Source organism: Lycium barbarum, chromosome 3 (assembly GCF_019175385.1).
Source record: "Lycium barbarum isolate Lr01 chromosome 3, ASM1917538v2, whole genome shotgun sequence".
Classification (NCBI taxonomy): domain Eukaryota; kingdom Viridiplantae; phylum Streptophyta; class Magnoliopsida; order Solanales; family Solanaceae; genus Lycium; species Lycium barbarum.
In genome coordinates, this window is record NC_083339.1 from 133,559,145 (window position 1) to 133,581,525 (window position 22,381).

The window sequence follows — 22,381 nt, forward strand, 5'->3', positions numbered from 1 at the left end:
CCTAATGGCTATAAAGTCAAGGTTACATGCATTGGATCTCTTTACTTTCTTTCCTTTACTCTGCATAATGTGCTTTATCTTCCTTCTTTTCATTACAATTTAATCTCTGTTCACAAACTAGTATCTCAATTAGATTGTATTATTTTATTTACCAAGTTTTCCTGTCTTCTACAGGCCCCTTCAATGAAGAGGCCACTGGAAGTTGGTAAACTAGGTGATGGACTTTACAAGCTTCAACAATCAGCATCTATCTCCTCCATTTTCCCTATTCTATCTGCTACCACTGTAAATGCCATGTCTAGTAGTAGTTCTTCTGCTTTACCTGTTTCTATTAATTCTGATTGTTGCAACTCTGTTTCTCCATTACCTTCTGTCATAGAAAGAATGACCCGGCAGCCCAGTTGGTAGAAGGCCCAAGTTGAGATGATCAGCTTTTGGTTATTTAAGTAGGGACTAGTCTGTACTATGTAGAAACTTAGGGTGCCATGTATACATGTACATATACTCCTGTACATTTCTAGAACAAAGGACGAACTCATTTTTGCTTGAATAAAATGAAAATCAGATATTTTAGCATTTTCTCTCTCTAGAACTTTACCTTGTTCTTCAACGATTTTTCCGCACTTTCTCTTCGATTCACTTTGTTAATAATACAACAATTAAAGCTCCATAAGTATGGGAAGATGTAGAGTCCTCCCGTTTCCATTTCAGTGTAGTTGAATTATTATTTTATTCATTTAATAGAAGACTTTTTTTAAGAAGGGCAAAATGGTTGGTAATTCAGTTTTACAGCTTTTCACTTTTAGTATAATATATGATATGATATGATGATTATTATGTTGAGGATAACTTTTTTTAAGAAGGCAAAATGGTTTATAATTCAGCTTTACAGCTTTCCACTTTTAGTATAATACTATATGATCTATATGATATGATATGATGATTATTATGTTGAAGATAGCCTTGCAGGGGCACCAGTACTTAAGTTTACTGTTCATATTAATTTCATCTTGAAATTCCGTGAGGCTCAACAAAAAAAATACGCAAATATACTTATTTTAACAAAAGAACCTGAAATTATCTTCTGTTTGTGGAAAGATCTACTCACACATATAAGCTAAGAACAATGTATCAAAATGTCAATAGATTACTTGAAGAATGGCAACATATCACAACCTAGAATTCCATCTCTTTTTCACCATTTGAGTTGAAGTAAAGCACAGAATAAAAACATTGCCTTTCTCAAGAAGAAATATGGGCTTTGCCGTAACAGAGTCACAGGGTAAAAGCACAGAATAACAATTACATGATCTTGCAAGAAAAGCTACCTGAATATGATCATAATAAAATAAAGAATATAGCACATGAGGGTAAATTTTCTTGTTTGTGACAAATATATATACACACAACTTCATTGCAACAGAACTCATCAACTAACTGCTTCATCAATTATTATTACACAATAACATTGCAACAGAACTCATCAACTAACTGCTTCATCAATTATTATTACACAATAAATTCATCCAACAAGTCTAATCAATGGCACATTATGGGGATTACAGAGAAGGAGCTAATTGGACAAGCTCAGTCAAATCGATATATGAAGATATTGAACCTCCATCTGGCTGGATAGAGGATCAGGAAAACCATTATTTTGTTATTGATCTCCCTGGTATTCCTACTTCATTGTTTCCTAATTTTTGCTTTCGAAAATATCTGTTTTTTCTAGTATCATTTGGCTTGTGACTGACAATTTTTCGAGTCAGAGTAATTAGCATAAACTAGTTAATTTTTCCATGTTTCGCGCGGTTGTCGTAGAAAAATTAGTCTATGATTAAATAAATAATGTTATACATTTTATAATGAAATCAAATTTTGCTAACCAAATAGGTAACCTAAAAGAAAGAATTACTATTTGTAGTCATGGTACAAAGATACATATGCAGCCACACCAAAAATTAACAATTTTTTTTTCAACAATCAGAAATTGGATATCACATTTTTCTGTTCATCTATATATTTCTTTATGTTCATGTAAATATCCACATCTTCTTAATGAAAACAGACAAGTAATATGAACACAGATCAGCGAGTAAAGGAAGAAGCCTGGTCAGAGATCACTGGCATCAAATCTGTGTTTTTCGACCGTATATATATATATATATATATAGAAGAATTAATTCACGTTTTGCATTATTGCACATCTCTGTTTGTTGTAGGTATGGTGATTGTTGGAGACTTTTAGGATTTTCTTCTTCCATAAGAAATTAATACAAGGGTTGAAAACTTCATTAACTCCGCAGATACAATCTTTGAATACATAAAAGCAAACGTGGGGATTGGGGAAAAAGAAAGAAAAAGAAGCAGATTGAGACAGAAAGTTGGAGGAAAAAGATGATAAGAGGGGTAAAAGCATTAGCTACACACAGAGAAGGGAAAGAGGTGTTTTTGTTTTTACTACGAAGCGACGTAACTGTAAGGTTAAAATAGAATTGTAACTGAACTAAAAGAGATTTAATAGTTGTGTCTTTTGGATTTTTTATTTTATTTATTCACTTAAATAAGAGGTAAAAGCCAAAATTCTAAGAAAATAGATAAATGGGGTTTTTAGAGTGTCACGTCACCAGACCTATGTTCTGCAATTATATAGATATATAGATTATTCATTCAATCGTTACTAACTTACTATTATCTGTGGTGATTTAACTTTGCTTATCAATGGTGATGATGGCTTCTTTTTTTATCTTGCGCTTTTTAATTCATTAGAAGGATTCAAAAGGGACGAGGTGAAGCTCCAAGTTGATACATTTGGCAATATAACGGTAAGTGGAGAAAGGAAGGTCAGGGAATATAAGTTTATCCGCTTTCAGAAATCAACTAAAGCACCTGAAAAATCGAAACCTGAGGATACCAGCGCAAAGCTTGAAGACGGGATTCTATATGTGATCATCCCGAAGGAATTACCAGAAAACAATGAACGCGACGAGGCAGCAATTGCTAGCTCTTATCAGGAAGAGAATCAGCAAAAGAAAACGGAGGAAATAGAAAGTTCAGATGGTGATGAAACAGACCAAAAAGGAAATGACAAAGAGGGATTGAAAGGAAAAAGCGATGAAGAAGAATGTCATGATGCAACTATGGCGAAGAAGGGGCACGAGGGCGATCTATTTGCAGCAGGAAAACAGATTCTGATGAAGAACAAAACGATTGTAATTACAGCATTGCTAGCATTTTCTTTCGGGGTTTACGTTTCTCAAAAATTTCAATCAAGTAAAATTGATTAAGCTTTGTGACTAGGATTTCTCCCATCATCATCATGTGATCAATAATTCAATTATTCTGTTATCTGTACTGAACATATTCAACATGCAATAAACATCAATTTCAAAATACATCGGTTAACATCATTTAGTTTTGCAAAATGATTTTGAAAAATTGCATTTTGACAATATCAATTCAATTCTGACACCAGTAAAAAATGTAGTGCACTTTACAAAAGTTATAAGAAGTATTGGGATAACAACTTTAGAGGGCAAAGCAACAAATATCCAAGTCAATTGGAGGTAGCTAGGGACTCATTTGATTCTGATTGTAACAAGAGAAAGATGCACCAGAATAAGCATAAGTTCAAAGTTTCATTTTATCTTAAAGGGACCTGATTCCTCATAAAATCTATCCACCAATCCAGAGAAAAGGCAAAACACCGTGTATTTGGTTTACTTTATTCTTATTCCTTAGGAGAAAGCTGTTGGGTGAAAGATTTTTTTTTTTTTTCCAAATTGGTAGCTGAAAACAAAAAGAATAATACTCCATTTGTCTCAAAATATTTTTTTCGCATTTTTCATTTACACGCCCATTAAGAAAACATTTATAAGGGTAGTATTTTGATTATTTTATCCTTAACATATTTCATCATGTAATCTCTCCTCAATAAATGTTTACATCATCAATGATGAGAACCTCTTAATGTTGCTAATTAATACAAAGGTAAGATAGGAAAAAACTACTTAATTTTATCTTGGTTAAATAAAACGATAAATATTTTGAGAAAAGTTTTTAGTAAGGACGATAGATATTTTGAGACGGAGGGAATATATATTAAGTGTAGGATACTTTTAATGGTGTGATGCATTGTCTAGAAAAATCATGCTGGCTTGTCCAAATGAACAATATTACACCATGTTAAAATATCTTTGAACTTTTTTAGCCTAATATAAACTTCTTCGGCTTGTGTGCCAGAACAGTGGGTTGAAGAACCACAAAGCGCTAAGGGGACAGAATCCCCATTTTATATAGGTGAGCATAACATTACACCGTAATCCCCATAAGAATGTTCCTATTTTATTTTTGAGGAGACAATTTAAGAGCACTAATTCTGGAAGTTTTGTTGGTTACCTCCAGCATAGTGCAATCAGGGTAATTTTCTCAACGTTAGTCTAGCTAAAACCCATTTATTATAGGTATATAATTGTTAATACGAAGTGTATAGTGGAGACGTTAGTCGTAAAGTGGAATGGAATTCGATGCTTGAGGATATAATTAGTGGAATTCAAAATGAGCCTTTTTCAGTAGAAAGTAGGTTGTAGGACAACATATAGCAACGTACAGTATAATGTTCCTGTTAATAGGGGCTCATTGCTACGTCCCAATGTTTTAAAAGGCATTTACTGACCGAGTCTCGGTCAGTGGCGGAGGCAGGATTCATATTAAGAGGTGTCAAAAAATATAGAAATGTCGTGACCTAGGTTTGCAATTCCTTAACCGCTACGCTAAGCCTTCAACTTGTGTTAAGGGGTGTCAATACTAGCATACATACCTAAAAAATCAAAATTTCACCTATATATACAATATAATTTTCCGGCGAAGGGACACCCCTCAAGCCAAGGTGGCTCCGCCCCTGGTCCCAGTGTGAATCACACCAAAAATGCACTAAGACACATTGGCAACCCGCAAATATCGTGGAGCGTAAGGGCTTTAACTTAGACATAAGTTCTAACGTTTTGTGCATCATTTAGGGTGTAAACTGAGGTGAACTTTTTCAAATTTGAGCCGAAATTGCTTAATAAATTAATTTTAATACTTAAAAACTCAAAAGTTGACTCATAATAAATTCTTAAACTAAAAGAGCTCAAAGTACTTTCATGCTTCATTTTCTTCAAGTTTTTTTGCTCTCTTTAATAGATTCTTTTCAAGTTAGTTTTTAGTTTTAGAATTTCTTTTGGTATCGCCCTAACTTAGATATTATTCTGAAGATTTTTATCAAAAAAAATATAAATATCTATAATGAGTATTTGTGATTTGTTTTCGTGTTCTAGATTTTCAAACAATAACTTTATAATATTGTCTCTTTTATTTTTGAATTATTAGGAATAAGAATATTATTCTTACAACTCTAATTATATTGTCTCATAGTCGTGTTACATGTGTAATCCATCTTTTACGTCTGTCACCTTTTCAAATATAATGGTCATGAACACATTAGGATGTTTATATACCTATAAACATTTTCCTACAAAAATTTCTAATTTTCTATACTTTTAATGTAAATTCTTTAAGTTTATTTAATTTATAAAATATTAAAAACTAAATATATATGGGGCATACGCCTCGCTTTTCATAGCTTTCGCCTCATCTCGTATTAGATAAAACGTCTTGCGTTACTCATCCCTTTTAAAGCACTGATATGTCCTGTAGAGTTTAAAAGATAGTTTTAAATGAGAAACTAGTACACGTAAAATGAGCGTGTAATCTAATCTGAGTCAGATAATTGAGAATGTACACAATCTATATGACAGCTACATTTGTTGACAATAGGTGGTGACGAAAAAGGGGTCCAGAAGAGAGAAAAAGGGGATTCTTTTACACTTACCTTTGTTTCAAATTGGTTTGAGGTGCTTTTGACAAAAAGGAAAGGGCCCATTGTTGGACAGTGGAATCGTGCCCCAAACCAAGCATTGTCTTATTATTGTATCACTCACCGGATTAGTCATGGTCAAGCTTCCACACTAACATTGGGAGAAACCATGCCCTGGGTTAGCTCAATTGACAAATATTGATAAACTTGCGTTTTAGGTACATAGAATCGGAGCGCAAATTTGTAGTTTATGAATTTTGGATCATAACTTTTTGTTTACTAGATTTTGGATGCATTATTTAAACATGTCAAATGAAACTTTTGATTAATTATCAGTTTGAATCAAAACTATTAATTTCTGCTGATCCATATAGCTAAAGGGGTGGCTCCGCCCCTAACTTTTAGTGATTTTAGATTACAAGTTCGACATTTGCATCAAATATTTAAGCGGAAAAGGATAAGATGAGTCCATCATTTCGGAATTTCAAAGGCTGTTGGCTCAAAAGATTAGCTCTACATCGATTTTCTGTTTAAAAAAACATATTTGGAGAAACCATGAGAACCTAAGCTACCACTACAAAAGAATAGATGCTCTAAAGGTAACTCAAAAGTGAAATATCTAATGAGAATAATTTTACTTGTTACAGCGACATACTTTTGTAAGCAAAACGAGCTAAATTGCTGCTAAGCCCAACGCTTTTTGGTATATTGACAAAGAGCACTATGACAAACACTATATTGACAGTAGCAAGAAGACATTGCAGATATATGATACGACCCTAACTCATTTTCTTTTTCAGTTAATGTTAGATGACTTGTATAAAAATATTTGAAATGATGCTCATCTGATTGTGCCATCACTAAGCATCACTTTTTCTTTTAATCCATGACGTATAACTACCCATTTAAATACACAAATTATGCAAGTGTAAAGCGAGCACTCTATTTCACATGTTCTATAGATTCTATTTAGGATTATTAACGCTATCATATCAATCTCAAATAGGGCATGAAGATCTAACCACAATTTGTTAAAATAGTTAGCATTTCAATTATAAATGGAGGTTATCCCGTAAGTCAAAAGGGTAACTAATTTGAACTGTATTGTCAGGAATCTGATTTCTACCGTCCCATTAGTGATTTGTTATAAGAAAATATATATAATGGAGGATAACTTGAGAAAAACTCCATGTCTGCCTCACCTTAGCTCTCCACAAAGCATAAAGCTAAACTCAAATTTTTAATAACCTAAACTTAATTAGTTCAGTAGAATAAATTAATGCTCCTTACTTTATTTATTCAATATAAAAATATATAATTATTGGATGTCGACTAAAAAAATAAAAGAAATGTAGAATAATGGGAAGTTCCTCATTTCAAAAAACAGAAAACAAAAAAAAAAAACGTAGGATTAATTAAGAAGCAAAAAGGGGAGAAGGCATAAAAGCAGAAGAAATAATTAAATAAAAAATAAAGGAAACTTCAAGAGAGAGATTGGAATATAATCCTTTTGTGTGTATCTCTCAGCCGTGAAGATCGCATCCACTACACCATTTCCTGTCACAATCACACACCTCCATAAACATTCTCCAAAATTACCGCTTTACTACTCCTATCACACAAACACAAAAACACCAAATATTGAAAAATACCCAAAACAAACGGCAAATAACGGACAAAAAAGTAGCAGAAAAAACAAACAAACCTCTTCCATCTTCACACTTGCTACTTCACCGCCAGTAATGCCCATATCCACACTATGAAACCATGAATAATATGTCATCTGGGCCACCACCGGAGCAGCAACCCGACCCACCACCACCAAAACCACCACAAATAGTCCGTAAACTCGTAGTGGAAATTTTTGACGCTAGGAATCTACTACCAAAAGACGGGCAAGGCAGTTCTAGCCCATATGTTGTGGTGGATTTTGATGGTCAAAAGAAGCGTACCTCAACTGTGCACAGAAATCTTAACCCAGAATGGAATGAAGGTCTGGAATTCATTATTTCTGATCCAAGAACAATGGAATTTGAAGAGCTGGATATTGAGGTTTTTAATGATAAGAGGCTGAGCAATGGAAATGCAAGGAAGAATCATTTTTTAGGGAGAGTTAAGCTTTATGGGAGTCAGTTTGCTAGGAGAGGTGAAGAGGGTTTGATTTACTTTCCTTTAGAGAAAAAGAGTGTTTTTAGTTGGATTAGAGGCGAGCTTGGTTTGAAGATTTATTACTATGATGAAATGGTGCAAGAACAAGAAGAACCACCACCACCGCAACCGGAACAACAACAACAACAACAACAACAGCTGCAGCAGCAACAACCACCACAAGAAGAAGTGAAGAAAACCCCTGTTTATGTTGTAATGGAAGAGCCGCGTCATAGGATGCTCGAAGTTCCTATGATGATGCCTACCGAGGTTCCCATGGAAGGACACACACAGGAGCATTCTCCACCTATCGTTACAATTGAGGAATCTCCACCACCACAGATGAATATGCCACCGGAACAGCAGCAACAACAGTTTCTTCACAGGCATGAAGAGGGCCCACAAGTGATGATGAGTGGGCCACCACCTGATCAGTATCCAGCGCCAGAAGTGAAACGGATGCAAGCGGGTAGAGCTGGAGAAAGATTAAGAGTCATGAAACGACCAAACGGAGACTATTCGCCACGTGTAATCTCCGGTAAAGTCGGAGTTGAATCCGAAAAAATCTCTGCCTTCGACCTCGTTGAACCAATGCAATACCTCTTCGTTAGAATTGTTAAAGCTAGAGGTCTTGCACCAAGTGAATGCCCATTCATAAAGATCCGTACATCAACCCATTTCCTCCGGTCAAAACCCGGAATTATCCGACCCGGTGAAGCTTATTCCAATCCAGAGTGGCAACAGGTCTTTGCTTTAGGCTACAACAAACAAGAGACAACCAATTCAACACTTGAAATTTCAGTTTGGGATAGGGCTTCCGACCATTTCTTAGGTGGGGTCTGTCTCGACCTTTCCGATGTACCAGTGAGGGACCCACCTGATAGTCCTCTTGCTCCTCAATGGTATCAGCTTGAAGGTAGTGCTGATGACCAACACAAAGTTTCAGGTGACATTCAGCTTTCTGTTTGGATTGGAACTCAAGCAGATGATGCATTTCCTGAATCTTGCAGCTCAGACGCGCCGTACGTGGCCCACACGCGCCCAAAAGTGTATCAATCTCCTAAGTTATGGTATCTGAGGGTTACAGTGATTGAAGCTCAGGACCTTCACATTGCTCCCAATTTACCCCCGTTGACTGCACCGGAGGTAAGAGTCAAAGCTCGGCTGGCGTTTCAATCGGTGAGGACTCGACGAGGGTCCATGAAGCATCACAGTTCCGCGTTCCACTGGAATGAAGATTTGATATTCGTTGCCGGTGATCCACTTGAAGACAGCCTCTTTTTGCTTGTGGAAGACTGTACGACGAAGGAGCCAGTGCCTCTCGGGTACATAATAATTCCCGTGAGCTCGATTGAGCAACGACTCGATGAGCGACTTGTGCCAGCTAAGTGGTTCGGATTAGAAAGTGGGCCTGGTGGGGCTTACTGTGGAAGGCTACACTTGAGGATGTGCTTAGAAGGAGGATATCACGTGCTTGACGAAGCAGCGCACGTGTGTAGTGATTTCAGGCCCACGGCTAAGCAGCTATGGAAGCCTGCTGTTGGTATTTTGGAGCTGGGTATTCTTGGAGCTCGCGGGTTGTTACCTTTGAAATCCAAGGGTCCGGGAAAAGGATCCACAGATGCTTATTGTGTTGCAAAATATGGTAAGAAATGGGTCAGGACTCGGACTTTAACTGATACGTTTGACCCACGTTGGAACGAGCAGTACACGTGGCAAGTATACGATCCTTGTACAGTTCTTACAATTGGAGTATTCGACAATAGGCGTATGTTTGCTGATGGGTGTGATAATCAGCCTGATTTCCGTATAGGAAAAGTACGTATACGAGTCTCTACATTAGAGAATAACAAAGTGTACACAAATTCCTATCCGCTGCTAGTTCTGTCGCGGTCGGGGTTGAAGAAAATGGGTGAAATCGAAGTAGCAATTCGATTTGTTTGCCCATCACTGTTACCAGAAACATGTGCTGTTTATGGGCAGCCAGTGTTACCAAAGATGCATTATCTACGCCCACTCGGGGTGGCTCAACAAGAGGCATTGAGAGGGGCAGCTATCAAAATGGTTGCATCATGGTTAGCTCGATCCGAGCCACCTTTGGGACCAGAGGTAGTTCGCTACATGTTGGATGCGGATTCTCACACGTGGAGCATGAGGAAGAGTAAGGCTAATTGGTTCCGGATAGTAGCCGTGTTAGCTTGGGCTGTTGGGTTAGCAAAATGGTTGGATGACATTAGAAGGTGGAGAAATCCAGTAACAACCATACTAGTCCATGTTTTATACTTGGTGCTTGTTTGGTATCCAGATTTGATTGTCCCCACCGGGTTTTTGTACGTGTTTTTAATCGGTGTGTGGTATTACCGGTTCAGGCCTAAAATACCCGCAGGTATGGATACCCGAATATCCCAATCGGAAACAGTCGACCCGGATGAATTGGATGAGGAATTCGACACAATGCCAAGTTCAAAACCACCCGAAATAATTCGGATGCGTTATGACAGATTGAGGATATTGGCAGCAAGGGTCCAAACGGTTTTAGGTGATTTTGCAACACAAGGAGAAAGGGTCCAAGCATTGGTCAGCTGGAGGGACCCAAGGGCCACAAAATTGTTCATCATCCTGTGCTTAATTATAACAATAGTCCTATATGCAGTGCCACCAAAAATGGTAGCAGTGGCCCTTGGATTCTACTTCCTGCGACATCCTATGTTCAGGGACCCAATGCCACCTGCAACTTTGAATTTCTTTAGGAGACTTCCAAGTTTATCTGACCGCTTGATGTAGTACACAGTCACTAGTCACTACACTCTGCTGAGTAAATAAAACTTTAGTCAACAATTATTTTATGGGCCCCATCAATTGCGGAGTGTGTGAAAATCTCCTTTTTTCACAATGCTTGAAAAGGTGGGGGTTTTCATCACATACAACATTGGAAGAAGTGAAAAGTGTAGGGTGAAAGGGCAAGTGGCGATGATTGACTAACTGTTGGAATAAGAAAGAAAAAGGAGGAAACCATGGGGCGGGTAAGAAGACTCATGAGTGCGAGATTAAAGGGCTGAGATTTTTGAAAGGACAAGATTATTTTTGGCTGTAATTTTTGTCGTCAAAAGTATTGACATTGATTTCTATTCCACATATATAAAAATGAAAGATAATGATATCTTTCTTTTGTTGCATTGCAAGCTTTAGACTCAATTCTGTTTCAACTCTGACAAGCGTTTTATGACTCAAATTTTAGATCCATTTATGTGAGATATACACGCTTCTATTACAGACACAAATATTTAAGATAGTTATGTCTTACTGAATATAAAAGTATAAAAATGGACAGTTGATCAAAAACAAATAGTTGCACGTCTTTAGGTCAGGACCATTAGGTGCCATTCTGCATTAGTCAAGGCTACTTGATAGGGATAAATAAGTCTTAGAGCTGCTACACTCATTTTAGGTGACATTTGTTTTGAAAAACAGGTGAAAGAATCAGAAATTCTTCTAGTTACAAAAACTTGTAAAACTGATTTTTGGTCTAACATTGTTTAGTTGGAAAAAATAGAAATGGTGGGATCCTTTGAAAGTTGAAACAAAAAGGATTGTTCCAATAGGGGTCAGTTTGTCTTATTAATCTTTTAACCAATCAAAAATTAACTCTAAATTTGATTCCTATATTAGTAATGAGTCTAAAATGTGCTCCTTACTTATCTCTATTATCGAGGATCTAAAATTACGGCCTAAATTGTCATGCCTACAAGGTGCTCGGGATTAAATGTAGCATGCTTTGTTGGTTATATCATCAGTCAATTCTGAAAATGCCAACACCATTCAATATGCTACTTCTTTTATGTCCACCGCAGGGAAATAGGGCCATGGATGGAGCCTCTCAAATCTTAGTGTCCTATTTATTTTCAACACAAACTGACCATAGTTGAACAAATTCCATCAAGAATATCGAAACTATTTCAAGCCTGTTAATTCTTCCAGAAATGTTTAGCATCATCATCATCAAATAGCACTCTACTGGTAGATTAAACAAGCAAGGTAACAAATGCCAGAGACGGAAGGTACAGCAAAACATGACGCTGCAACCAAAACTGAAGATGAGGAAATTTATGAGAAGGAGAAAGAAGATAAGCATTCGGATGAAGATGGAAAAGACGATAAAGATGAGAAGGAAGGTAAGGATAAGAAGAAGAAGAAGAAAGACAAGGATGAAAAAAACGATGAAAAAGATAACAAGAAGAACAAGAAGAAGGATAAAAAAGAGAAGAATTCCAATGATAAGAAGGACATAGCAAAACTCAAGCTTAAAGTGGAGAAAATTGATGCTAAAATGCAGGATCTGGAAGAAAAGAGGGAGGTAATTCTCGAGCTGTTTAATGAAGCTGGCAAAATTGCAGCCAATGCAAGTGCTGCTCGCCTTCCATTCGATCCCTTATCGAGCCACTTGACGAAAAAAAAGAAAAAAGCCAAGTGATGTTTCTGTGTTTTTGTAATTTTGTATATCCGAGATTGGGATGAACTCAAGTAAATACTTACCAAATAGTGTCTGTAGAACCCTGCCTAAAGCAGAAAATTAAATTTTGTGCCTCATTTTTTTAACATAACAAGATTGTAAAGAGAAATAGACAATTAATGAAGAACTCATAGGAAAATACAGAATTTTTGGAAGGCAGAACTGTAAATCAATTTAAGCACATGAGAGCAGAAACTGCATATGTGAATTTTACCTCATGCCCATAATTGAATTACTTTCACATTTTTCGTTTTCAATGTTAAAGTGCATGACAGTTGACACTGATATTTCAAACACGATTTAAACAATGTTCATCTGTTTAACGTGCAACATTACCAGGGAGGTTATTCTAGGTGCCTATTTTTTATCTTTAATTTCTGCGGTGAACTACTTATGGAATATTCATCTATCTACAGTAACATAAATTCAGAGATGTATCAAAGCTAAGAGGATCAGTAAGTAAAAGAAATAAACTATATGCAGAGTTTATTATGGAAGTCACACCTGAACAAAAATTGTTTGAAGAAAATTTTAGATATTATTTTTGTCACGAAAAGCTCAATATTCATTCCTCTTGGTTACCATGAAGAGCAATTTATGTTGTCTGTTAATCTCTCTTGTACTATTATCCTAGGGGAAGCTTCCTAAGACGTGAAATCTCGATTCATAAGGAAGCTTCATATTTGTCTTGTTATTACCTTGCTTGCACATATCATATTCAAACATAATCTAATAAAGGAAGGATCAACTAACAGCTTAGGATCTCAATTTTGGGGCCAAGAAAAACACAATGAGCAAGCAGCCAGGCATTTATTCTGATATTGGCAAAAATGCAACAGGTACTTGCTGTCATATGTTTCTGCTGCTAATTCTTCATGCACATCCAAATATTTCCTAATGAACTTAAAAAAAAAAAAAAAAAGAATGCCCTTCCACTTTTGATATCTGTCGCAATTCAGTGCTGGAAATCTTTTAATTCGAATATTTATAAATTTTATAGAGGATCTAATATGTTACTTATTTACATCAGATCTTCTGTATGGAGATCATATCAGGCAATCGCCAATTCGCTGTCACTACAATTGGCTTGATTTTTTGAGCTTATACTTCAAGTGTCAAGGTATTTATTGTTATTTCTTCACTTCTTCCTTTTTCTCCTTATATTATTCTTTGTGAAAATTACTGTATGATCATTGTAGTTAGTGGCATTGTACCTGGGCTAAGTACACTTCTCAAGTTGCATATACGAGATCAGAGGCCTGGAAATGTAAGAATTTCTTTTCTTGCTTTGGCATTATGATTATAATTCTTTATCAGAAGTATATTTTTCCTATCTTATGCCTATACATGTATGTATTAACAGGTGGAAGTGCAGTACATGAATAATTATTTTGGAGTTGCAACAGGCATCACTTTGGCAAAAAGTCCCCTGTTAACTCTATCTGGTGTCACAGGAATTGGGTTTTTTAGCATTGGTTCAGAGATATCTTTCGATACAGCAACCAAAACACTGACCGAATATAATGCTGGTTTGAACGTCAATACTGACATTCTCACTGCTTCACTCACCCTGTAAATCTTCTCCAGCGTGATTTGAAGTTTCTTTTGAGTAACAAGTTGAACCCCATTTTAAGAGAAAATGACAAGAAATGTCCCTTATCTTTGATGAAGACTAGAAGTGTTAAACTTTTGACAAACTTAAAGGACCAAATTGTTAAGTGCCTACTGAAGGGACTATTTCGAATCTACCCTCAAACATGACGGACCAACTCTGTCATTTTCTCCCCATTTTGATATCATGATTGTTTTCATACTAGATAGCATTTTTCTCTTGCAAAGTTAAGGATGCTCAATGTTCTGATGCAAGTAAGAATTGCAGGAGCGATAAAGCTGATACTTTGAGAGCTCACTTTTACCGGCCAATTCGACCCTTAACAAGCACTGGGGTTGCAGCGGAGATAACGCATAGGTTCATCAGCAAACAGCCGACTCTAACACTAGGAGCTCAGCATTGTCTGTTTCCTTTCATGCTGATTAAAGCTCGAGTTACAAGTGATGGCAGTTTGGGTGCTCTTGTCCAAAACAATATTTTCTCAACAGTCTTTCTGACTATCGCAACAGAGTTGAATGTCATGGATGCCAGGAATACTGCGAAACTGGGGTTCTCACTCGCCCTTAACCTTAAGCGTACCAGAGGCGAACCTAGGATTTGAAGTTTCTGGCTACCCTTCACTTACCAGAGAACTCACAATTCATTTATGCTACTATGCTTGCAATTTTATTATAATTTTTTTCCTGAATTAGCCGGCCCGCACTTCCGCAACTAATAACGGGGTATGACCTCACTACTATATAGGATATGTTACCTTCTCTTCAATGAGTGCAGTGAAGGACTCTAGGCTCACCCGCCGGTTTAACTTATGGCATCATCGACTTGCTTTTCAATCAAAGCGATTTCATTACCATAAAGAAAAACCTCTCTTTAGGGATCAGCCCCGTCCTAGATGTAATAGTCAATCAGCAGGACGTTCAAAGAAGCTATGCACCTTCACTGAGTGTTAATGAAAGAAGGCCCTTTCATCTCAGCTACGGAAAGTTTTCTCAAAAAATTATTATTCAGAAAAATTACTCAATTATTGTAATTTCAAGTATAAATTTACTCAATTGATTAAAGTGATTACATTTTTAGTAGATTTCTCAATAGATATACAAGGCATGGAACAAATCCTAATTGGTTATGCCGAACCCGTACCATACTATGCATTCATCCTTGGTCACAACAAAGATAATAGTCTCTCTCAGAGACGTATTTATCCTCGAATATGTCCTATGACTATTTATGCAAGCTAAGTCCATATCCTAGAATTGTTCCGCACTTTTTATAAAGCTGCATATTTGCAGACAATCAACTTAAAGCATGAGAAAATGGTTGGAAATACAATAAAAACCATAAGAAGTTGCAGTACCTGCAAGAAATGAAAATTTGTCTATCTCAAAGGTGCTCCCACATCACCACTTGCTCCAAGAATCATCTGTTGCTTGTAATCAAGCAATAGACTAAAACAAATTGCAGACACCATGGAAGAAAAAAGAGATCTTATTTTGTTAAAATGAACAACATTATAGAAATGTAATGGGTGACGGATCTCTGAACTCTTTTCTGAGAGAAGCTCAACAACACTAATCCAAGCTTTGAAACAGCATTCAACAACAAAATTATTTACCATAGATAAAAGACACACGGGTGATGGAGGTTCTGATGGTACTGAATTTGAAGGATGAGCAACAAACATAAACATTCACGGTATAGAGACTGGTGGGATATTGATGCTTCTTCTGGAAATACTAGATTACCTGACGATTGAGGGGAAACTCGTCTCCTTTCACATTTATCAAACATATTACCCTGTATACCTTAAGACCTGTGTAACAAAGACCAAAGTCAAGGATAAATAGAAGAAGAGAACCTACAACATAGCACACTAATGGCGGTGTATTTCAATCAAAATGCCTGATAAGCAGTATACCTACTAATGTGAATCAAACCTCAGTATAAATATCCAGTACTACTCCATGTAAATATTGCATGGGATTCTTAGAGATGAATCTTCAAGTACCATAATATGGAATACTTAAAAAGACTTGGGAAACCAAAAGTATCCCAACAGAGCAGATAAAAATGGGTTACTTCTGTCCTACCTGTACGGGGACATGGTAGTCACAAAAATATGGGATGCTGTAGAACAATCTTATGGAACTTGAAAATTCTTTGAACAATTCTTCTGTAAATATTCAAAACCTTACCAAACTGATTATAAACATAGATAGTATTGGGATTAATCAATCTCTAACAAAGTCAAACTCACCACATATTTCCATGTAAAGAAAGAAAAGTCTAAAAATTGACAAAGCTTCCATTAACATTCATGAGCAATAAATATTTATTGCCCAACAGAAGCCTGAAGAAGTCCATCACGAATCTGCTGTGCCACATCTTTTACAGCACCAGGCCCGTGGGGGATGAAGACAGCAGATGATTTGCTGGAAGCCCCAATTTCTTTCATGGTGTCGAAGTATTGGGTTACAAGGACCATGTCCATAACATCCTTTGCTGTAGTTCCAGGCACGTTGACTGAAAATCCTAGCACACTATCTCTCAGACCATCCACAATTGCTTGACGTTGTCGTGCAATACCTAAGCCTGAGAGATACTTAGATTCGGCCTCCCCTTCAGCCCTCTTAATTTGCAAAATCTTCTCGGCCTCTGCCTTCTCATTAGCAGCCACCCTCAGCCGAGCAGCTGTAGAGTTGAGGATAGTTAGGACATCAAATAGTGAGGAAGACTGAATTAACCTGTTTGGCCAAGTTTTTATATCAACTTATTTCGAGAAGTGCTTTTCAAAAAAGTACTTTTGGCGAGAAGCAATTTATGTTTGGCTACTCAATTTGAAAAGCACTTTTATGCAGCGATTAGGAGCGTTTGGACATGGTTTGAAACCATGTTTGGACATGTAATTTGAATATCTTAAATTGTATTTTCTCTTATAGACATAAAAACCCACAAGTTGTGAAAACTATCAAAACATTCCCAATTCTTATACAATCTTACCAAATGAGCAAGTCATAGTTCATAACAAAGTTAATACGCTACTAGAAGGCCTTTCTAAAATATACAACATCAATTGATCAAACTTTAGTTCAATAAAAATGAAAATTTAACATGAATAGTAATATAACTACTCTTTAATATAATCCTCCTACATGGTAGACATAAATAAAAGTAGGTGAAAGTTAATGAGGTTAGTAAATGGTTGGTGGGAGTAATTGTTAAAAATATTTACCAACATATGGGTCTTTTTTTATAAGATATAAACTTATGGGTCAAGTTTTATATTTAAAATTTTTGAAACCATGGTTTGAAACCCCAAATCATGCCTTTTTGGATGATTCATGAGATAAAATGCATGTTCAAACGCTGGTTTCAAACCGCATGTCTAAACGCCTACTTAGTGTTTGGCCAAAACACACACACACACACAAAAAAAAAAAAAAAAAAGAGCACTTTTGGCCTTAAAAAGCTCTGGCCAAACAGGCTATAAGAGTATCAGAATTTTCATTCTGGCAAACTAAATTTCTCGAATTGCCACCCTCAAAGCCTTTGAGTCTTTGTCTGCACACCAAAATATTAAGCAGAATAAAAAGAGGCTGGTCTTCAAGGAGCTTGGAAGAAATAGATGAAATTACAATTTCTAAAACTGCAATGTGTTGCATCCAGGTTTAAGTATCTTTATCCACAAAAAGATCATTATACTGGTAAATTGAAAATCCTTCGATTGGAATATATATTCCTCTCTAGTAGAACAGTTGAGAAACAGTAAGCGTATAAGGAAGGCTTAATCAGAGTAAGGGATTTATTTATACCAGCATTGATCTCATTCATAGCTCTCTTCACATGCTCATCTGGTACGATATCAACTATAAGTGTCTGAACAATTTCATATCCATAAGCTGACATAGCCTGTAAAAGAGCAAGAAAGCACTTATATGATCAAATTAAGGATTGAGATCAATGATTCCAACGGAAAATCATCAAAAATTCACTTACTTTCTCAAGTTCCTCCTCAACAGACCTAGCAATTTCATTTTTTTGCTCGAAGACATCATCAAGATTGAGTTTCGGAACACTCGCTCTTATCACTGACGAAATAAAGAACATATGAGTCATAAAATCTGTCATGTCTTATTAAATGCAGGTAATAAATCATCAGATCTAAATAAAGTGAAAGTTTAGTTACTGACCATCAAAAACATATGCCTGAATTTGACCCTTAGTGTTACTTAGCTTGTAGAAAGCTTCATTTGCTTTGTCTGCCAGGGCACGGTACTGAATTGATGCGACAACGTTGACAAATACATTATCCTGAATATTATTGCAATCAATGTATTAGCATAACAAGTAAATTTGGACAAACTTACACCTACTAGTTTATGCTACAATTAAATGGTAATCTATGGTTAACTTAGATAAATTAGTGTTGAGAAAATGACAAAAATGGCCCCCATCTTCGTTAGTAGGTTCAAAATAGTCCCTGAAGTATCACCTGAGCAGTTTTGGTGATTTAAGTTTGTCAAACGTGAGCCATTTTGGTCATTTAAGATTGCCAAAAGTCAGCACTTTTGATCTCCATTAGATATTTACCAAACTCTTATTGTTAAATTTTACCAGAACTGCAGAAAAAATTTAACCAGAAACGCCATTAATTTCCGTGTAGATCACAGAAACCGCAACAACTACACCATACACAAAAAAATAGACAAAAATATCAGAAATTGCACCTCATAGAATAGACCAAAAATAATATAAACTGCAAAAGCTGTACTTCCAAGTGTGACCCGTCAAGTATTTTATATTCACAGTTCCGATTAAATTTAACAATTAAGTTTAGTAATATCTGATGGAGATCAAAAGTGCTCACTATTGGCAAAACTTAAAGGACCAAAACTGCTCAGATGATGATACTTAGGGTGTGTTCGGTATGGAGGAAAACATTTTTTGGAAAATGTTTTCTAATTTTCCCATGTTTGTTTGGTCAAAATTTTTGGAAAACACTTTCTTTAGGAAAACAAATTCCTCAAAAATGAGGAAAATGACTTCCCTAATAAAAGTAGGGAAAACAAGTCTATAAGTGCATTCTACCAACCACCCATCCCACCCCCCACCACTCCCACCACCCCACCCCCATGCCTACCCCACCCCACGCACCCCTGCTCTACCCCCCGGCAAAATAAAAATTAATTTTATTTTGAAAAAAAAGTTTTGAACTTTTTTTTTTTTTGGTCTTTTGCACCACCCCACCCCACCCCCACCAACAATCAAATCCCAGCCCTGCCCCACCCCCACCCACCCTTGCTCCCCAAAAAAAATTAATTTTGTTTTGGAAAAAAAGTTTTGAATTTTGTTTTCTTCTTTTTTGCACCACCCCACCCCTGCCCCGCCCCCCCCCCCCAAAATTAATTTTGTTTTGAAAAAATGTTTTGATTTTTTTTTTTTTGTTTTTTGCACCACCCCACCCAGCCTGCCCCACCCCCACGCCCCTCCCAAAAAAAAAAATTAATTTTGTTTTGACAAAAAAGTTTTGAATTTTTTTTTTCTTGTTTTTTTGCACCACCCCCGCCCCCAAAAAAAAAAATTTGCTTTGAAAAAAAAGTTTTGAATTTTTTTTTTTTTTGGGTTTTTTGCCCCACCCCCACCCCCCTTCCCGACGCCCCACCACCCCCTCCAAAAAGAATTGAGGTCGGGGGTGGGGTGGGTGGTTGTGGAGTTGGTGTGGTATGGGTTCACACGGTCGGGGGAGGGGGTGGAGATGTGAAGCTTGGGTGGGTTTTTTCCTGAAAATGTTTTCTACCAAACAAACAAACATGAGAAAATAAGTAAAAAATTTACTTATTTTTCGCTACCCAAACGAACATGAGAAAATAAGTAGAAATTCACTTATTTTTGAAGAACATATTTTACAGGAAAACATTTTCCTTTATACCGAACACACCCTTAAGGGACTATTTCTAACTTACTACCCAACATAAGGGACCATTTTTTCATTTGCTCTATTACTGTTTCAATGCTGCCTTTTTTATTTCAAACCAAACTAATTCAGAGATAAGAATAAACCTTAGTCTTGGTTTCACAGCGGACATCCAGTTGCTGCAACCTGAGTGAGAGATGACCAGCCAACTGGCTTCCAAGGAACCAAGGTACACAGTGGCAACCTGGCTCAAGCACATCCTGATACTTACCAAAACGCTCCTTAATCGCAACAGTGGATTGATCAACTTGAACACAGCAGAACAAATTGCCCATATTCTACAAGGACAGCATAAACAACAGATATTAAGAGTATATAATCCAGAAGATGTCCACAAATTGAACCACAAAACCTGCTCAAATAACATCCAAATAAATTGGATAAAGTATACTTGTCTTTGTAACACTAACCAGCAATTTAGGGGAAATTTCAGATTCCAGTAGACAACTTTAATCTTCCAGAAATTTGTCAAACACAAAATTAGACAAAAGAAACACGAACACCAGTTTACAGATTCCACTTGAATACCAAGGCAGGTCAATAGGGAGGGCTACCTTTTGAGAGAAAAAAAAAAAAGCTTTGAGAAGTTTACAGAAAGAAATTCTGATAAAGTCTTGATAAACCCAAAAAAAATATTAATCAAGAATCATGATTTAGAAAACACAGAAATATTAAAATAATCATTGATATCCAGGTAATTATGAAAGCCATAACCCACCAATTGAAATTGAAGTTACGGTTAGCTGTCAATACGCATGAAAAGTAGCTATTTCTACCTACTTTTTTAATAACAAAATAGTTTGTTTAATACTCCCTGTGTCTCAATTTATATGTATAGTTCGGATTTTGAGAGTCAAATTTCCAATTTTTGATACTATATTCGAATTTAGAAACTTTATGTTTTTTGAAATAAAATTACATAAAAAGTACAAAAAGTCACAATAATTAGTAACTTAATATATCTATAAAAGTATATGAAAAAATTACAGTAAAAAGAAAATCAAAATTCGCTACATAAACTGAGACGGAGGGAGCTTTTTAACCTACTAAACCTCATGAAACCTAGGGGCCGAGCCAAGTGGTTGGAAGCAGGTCTTTCGATAAAAAATTACTCTATATATATATATAATGTTAATATCATTTTTATGTATATATAATAGATATTGAATCCACTTAGCTTTTTGGAATGTTTACTTTTTTATATTTTGAACCCTCTTAGGAAAAATTTTGACTCCGCCGCAGAATTTCAAAACCCAAAACCGCCTTTCAGACGGAGAAGCACAAGTAAAAAATCGACGGCATTTTAGAAGTTGTACACCCCTTTTCATTCAATTATTTGGAGAACTAAACCAAGCTTTTATATTCTACTAGCAATCGAATCTTCAGGCAGTATCTCACAATGAAACACAAGAAGGGTAAAGAAAAGAACAAGGGGAACAAAACAGAGAAACATAAAAATTAGCAATTCAAGAAAACCATGGAAGTAAATGGACAGCGAAACTCAATCGGGTACACAACACGCATACAAATTAAAAAGATGTACTTTTATATATTCATGCAGCCCACTGACTAGGGAAAAAGGGGGAAGAGACTTACGATTTATATGAAGCAAAAAACCAAGACTTGAAGAATGATACGAATGCACAACTAAACGTGGTGCTTATATACTATAAGAAGAAGATCCCAACTAGGGCAGAAGCTGCGTGGAAATTGAGGTTTTTTCAAGGTAACAAGGGTTTTTGGATAAGCACTACTACTAGTAGTAATAAGGATTAAGCCATGAAATTATGGTATGCTGGCTCAAACGCAGCGGCGGAGCCAGTATTTGCGCGAGAGGGTTCAAAATATAAAAAAGTAAACATACAAGAAGCCTAAGGGGTGTCAACGTCTATTATATATACATAAAAATATAATTTTAATCTTGTAAAAATAGTGTTTTTTTTCCGCCGAGGGGTTCGGATGAACACCCTCGGCATAGTGTGGCTCCGCCACTGCTCAAACGTTTGAAATCGGGTGATTAGTTTTGGAGTCCGGAATCAAAATGACCCCAAAAAAAATCTTGTGAACCAAAATACCCCAACAAAAAAAAAAAGTTACAGAAGTACCTTTAGGGCAGTATTTTACTGCGCTAAAGCACTTAACCGTGACGGAGCCATTAAGTGCTTTAGCGTAGTATTTTACTGCGCTAAACAATATTTTCTCTCCCCTATAGGAGTCCACCATTTTTTCAAAACAGCCACTTATTACATTTTCACACATTTTTACGTAGTTTAGCCGTATATT

At 36.3% G+C, this 22,381-nt stretch overlaps 5 protein-coding genes across 10 annotated transcripts; 4 read left to right on the forward strand and 1 right to left on the reverse strand.

Annotated features, from left to right (window-relative positions):
• The first annotated feature begins 1,371 nt into the window (after positions 1 to 1,371).
• Positions 1,372 to 3,395, forward strand: LOC132634217 (22.0 kDa heat shock protein-like). 2 transcript variants are annotated; one of them, XM_060350504.1, is made up of 2 exons: positions 1,372 to 1,675; positions 2,773 to 3,395. In XM_060350504.1, the coding sequence occupies exons 1-2, from the start codon at positions 1,543 to 1,545 to the stop codon at positions 3,285 to 3,287; spliced, it is 648 nt and encodes a 215-aa protein (XP_060206487.1). In that variant the 5' UTR covers positions 1,372 to 1,542; the 3' UTR covers positions 3,288 to 3,395. The 2 variants fall into 2 exon arrangements, with proteins under 2 accessions (XP_060206487.1, XP_060206486.1); XM_060350503.1 differs by having other exon boundaries at positions 1,376 to 1,675; positions 2,770 to 3,395.
• A 3,879-nt stretch (positions 3,396 to 7,274) lies between these two features.
• Positions 7,275 to 11,187, forward strand: LOC132632673 (protein QUIRKY). The gene has a single exon (XM_060348709.1). It carries the CDS (start codon positions 7,625 to 7,627, stop codon positions 10,787 to 10,789), a length of 3,165 nt encoding a protein of 1,054 aa, XP_060204692.1. The 5' UTR covers positions 7,275 to 7,624; the 3' UTR covers positions 10,790 to 11,187.
• An 860-nt stretch (positions 11,188 to 12,047) lies between these two features.
• On the forward strand, positions 12,048 to 12,476 carry LOC132631400 (protein PXR1). The gene has a single exon (XM_060346975.1). The coding sequence runs from the start codon at positions 12,048 to 12,050 to the stop codon at positions 12,474 to 12,476; it is 429 nt and encodes a 142-aa protein (XP_060202958.1).
• A 755-nt stretch (positions 12,477 to 13,231) lies between these two features.
• Positions 13,232 to 15,203, forward strand: LOC132632675 (mitochondrial outer membrane protein porin of 36 kDa-like). The gene is made up of 5 exons (XM_060348714.1): positions 13,232 to 13,354; positions 13,546 to 13,635; positions 13,715 to 13,782; positions 13,879 to 14,087; positions 14,395 to 15,203. The coding sequence occupies exons 1-5, from the start codon at positions 13,306 to 13,308 to the stop codon at positions 14,726 to 14,728; spliced, it is 750 nt and encodes a 249-aa protein (XP_060204697.1). The 5' UTR covers positions 13,232 to 13,305; the 3' UTR covers positions 14,729 to 15,203.
• Positions 15,204 to 15,596: 393 nt separating this feature from the next.
• LOC132632674 (hypersensitive-induced reaction 1 protein) lies at positions 15,597 to 21,850 on the reverse strand. 5 transcript variants are annotated; one of them, XR_009579452.1, is made up of 7 exons: positions 20,509 to 20,793; positions 20,185 to 20,376; positions 18,315 to 18,435; positions 18,121 to 18,212; positions 17,937 to 18,033; positions 16,382 to 16,815; positions 15,597 to 15,937 (listed from the first exon to the last, which is right to left on the reverse strand). XR_009579452.1 is itself a non-coding variant. In XM_060348712.1 (7 exons), the coding sequence occupies exons 3-7, from the start codon at positions 20,371 to 20,373 to the stop codon at positions 16,457 to 16,459; spliced, it is 858 nt and encodes a 285-aa protein (XP_060204695.1). In that variant the 5' UTR covers positions 20,374 to 20,376; positions 20,509 to 20,652; positions 20,817 to 20,832; the 3' UTR covers positions 16,265 to 16,456. The 5 variants fall into 5 exon arrangements, 4 of the variants coding, with proteins under 4 accessions (XP_060204695.1, XP_060204694.1, XP_060204696.1 ...); XM_060348712.1 differs by lacking the exon at positions 15,597 to 15,937 and adding an exon at positions 20,817 to 20,832 and having other exon boundaries at positions 16,265 to 16,815; positions 20,509 to 20,652; XM_060348711.1 differs by lacking the exons at positions 15,597 to 15,937; positions 20,509 to 20,793 and adding an exon at positions 21,695 to 21,850 and having other exon boundaries at positions 16,265 to 16,815.
• Between the last annotated feature and the right edge of the window lie 531 nt (positions 21,851 to 22,381).

Coding starts and splice junctions, on each gene's coding strand:
- LOC132634217 (XM_060350503.1), top strand. CDS start 1,543: ATGGCACATTATGGGGATTACAGAGAAGGAGCTAATTGGACAAGCTCA. Junction 1,676..2,769: donor TTTTGTTATTGATCTCCCTG/GTATTCCTACTT, acceptor TTAATTCATTAG/AAGGATTCAAAAGGGACGAG.
- LOC132632673 (XM_060348709.1), top strand. CDS start 7,625: ATGAATAATATGTCATCTGGGCCACCACCGGAGCAGCAACCCGACCCA.
- LOC132631400 (XM_060346975.1), top strand. CDS start 12,048: ATGCCAGAGACGGAAGGTACAGCAAAACATGACGCTGCAACCAAAACT.
- LOC132632675 (XM_060348714.1), top strand. CDS start 13,306: ATGAGCAAGCAGCCAGGCATTTATTCTGATATTGGCAAAAATGCAACA. Junction 13,355..13,545: donor TATTGGCAAAAATGCAACAG/GTACTTGCTGTC, acceptor TATTTACATCAG/ATCTTCTGTATGGAGATCAT. Junction 14,088..14,394: donor CTCACTGCTTCACTCACCCT/GTAAATCTTCTC, acceptor TAAGAATTGCAG/GAGCGATAAAGCTGATACTT.
- LOC132632674 (XM_060348711.1), bottom strand. CDS start 20,373: ATGGGCAATTTGTTCTGCTGTGTTCAAGTTGATCAATCCACTGTTGCG. Junction 18,436..20,184: donor GCTGTGAAACCAAGACTAAG/GTTTATTCTTAT, acceptor AATAATATTCAG/GATAATGTATTTGTCAACGT. Junction 16,816..17,936: donor TATGAATGAGATCAATGCTG/GTATAAATAAAT, acceptor TCAACTCTACAG/CTGCTCGGCTGAGGGTGGCT.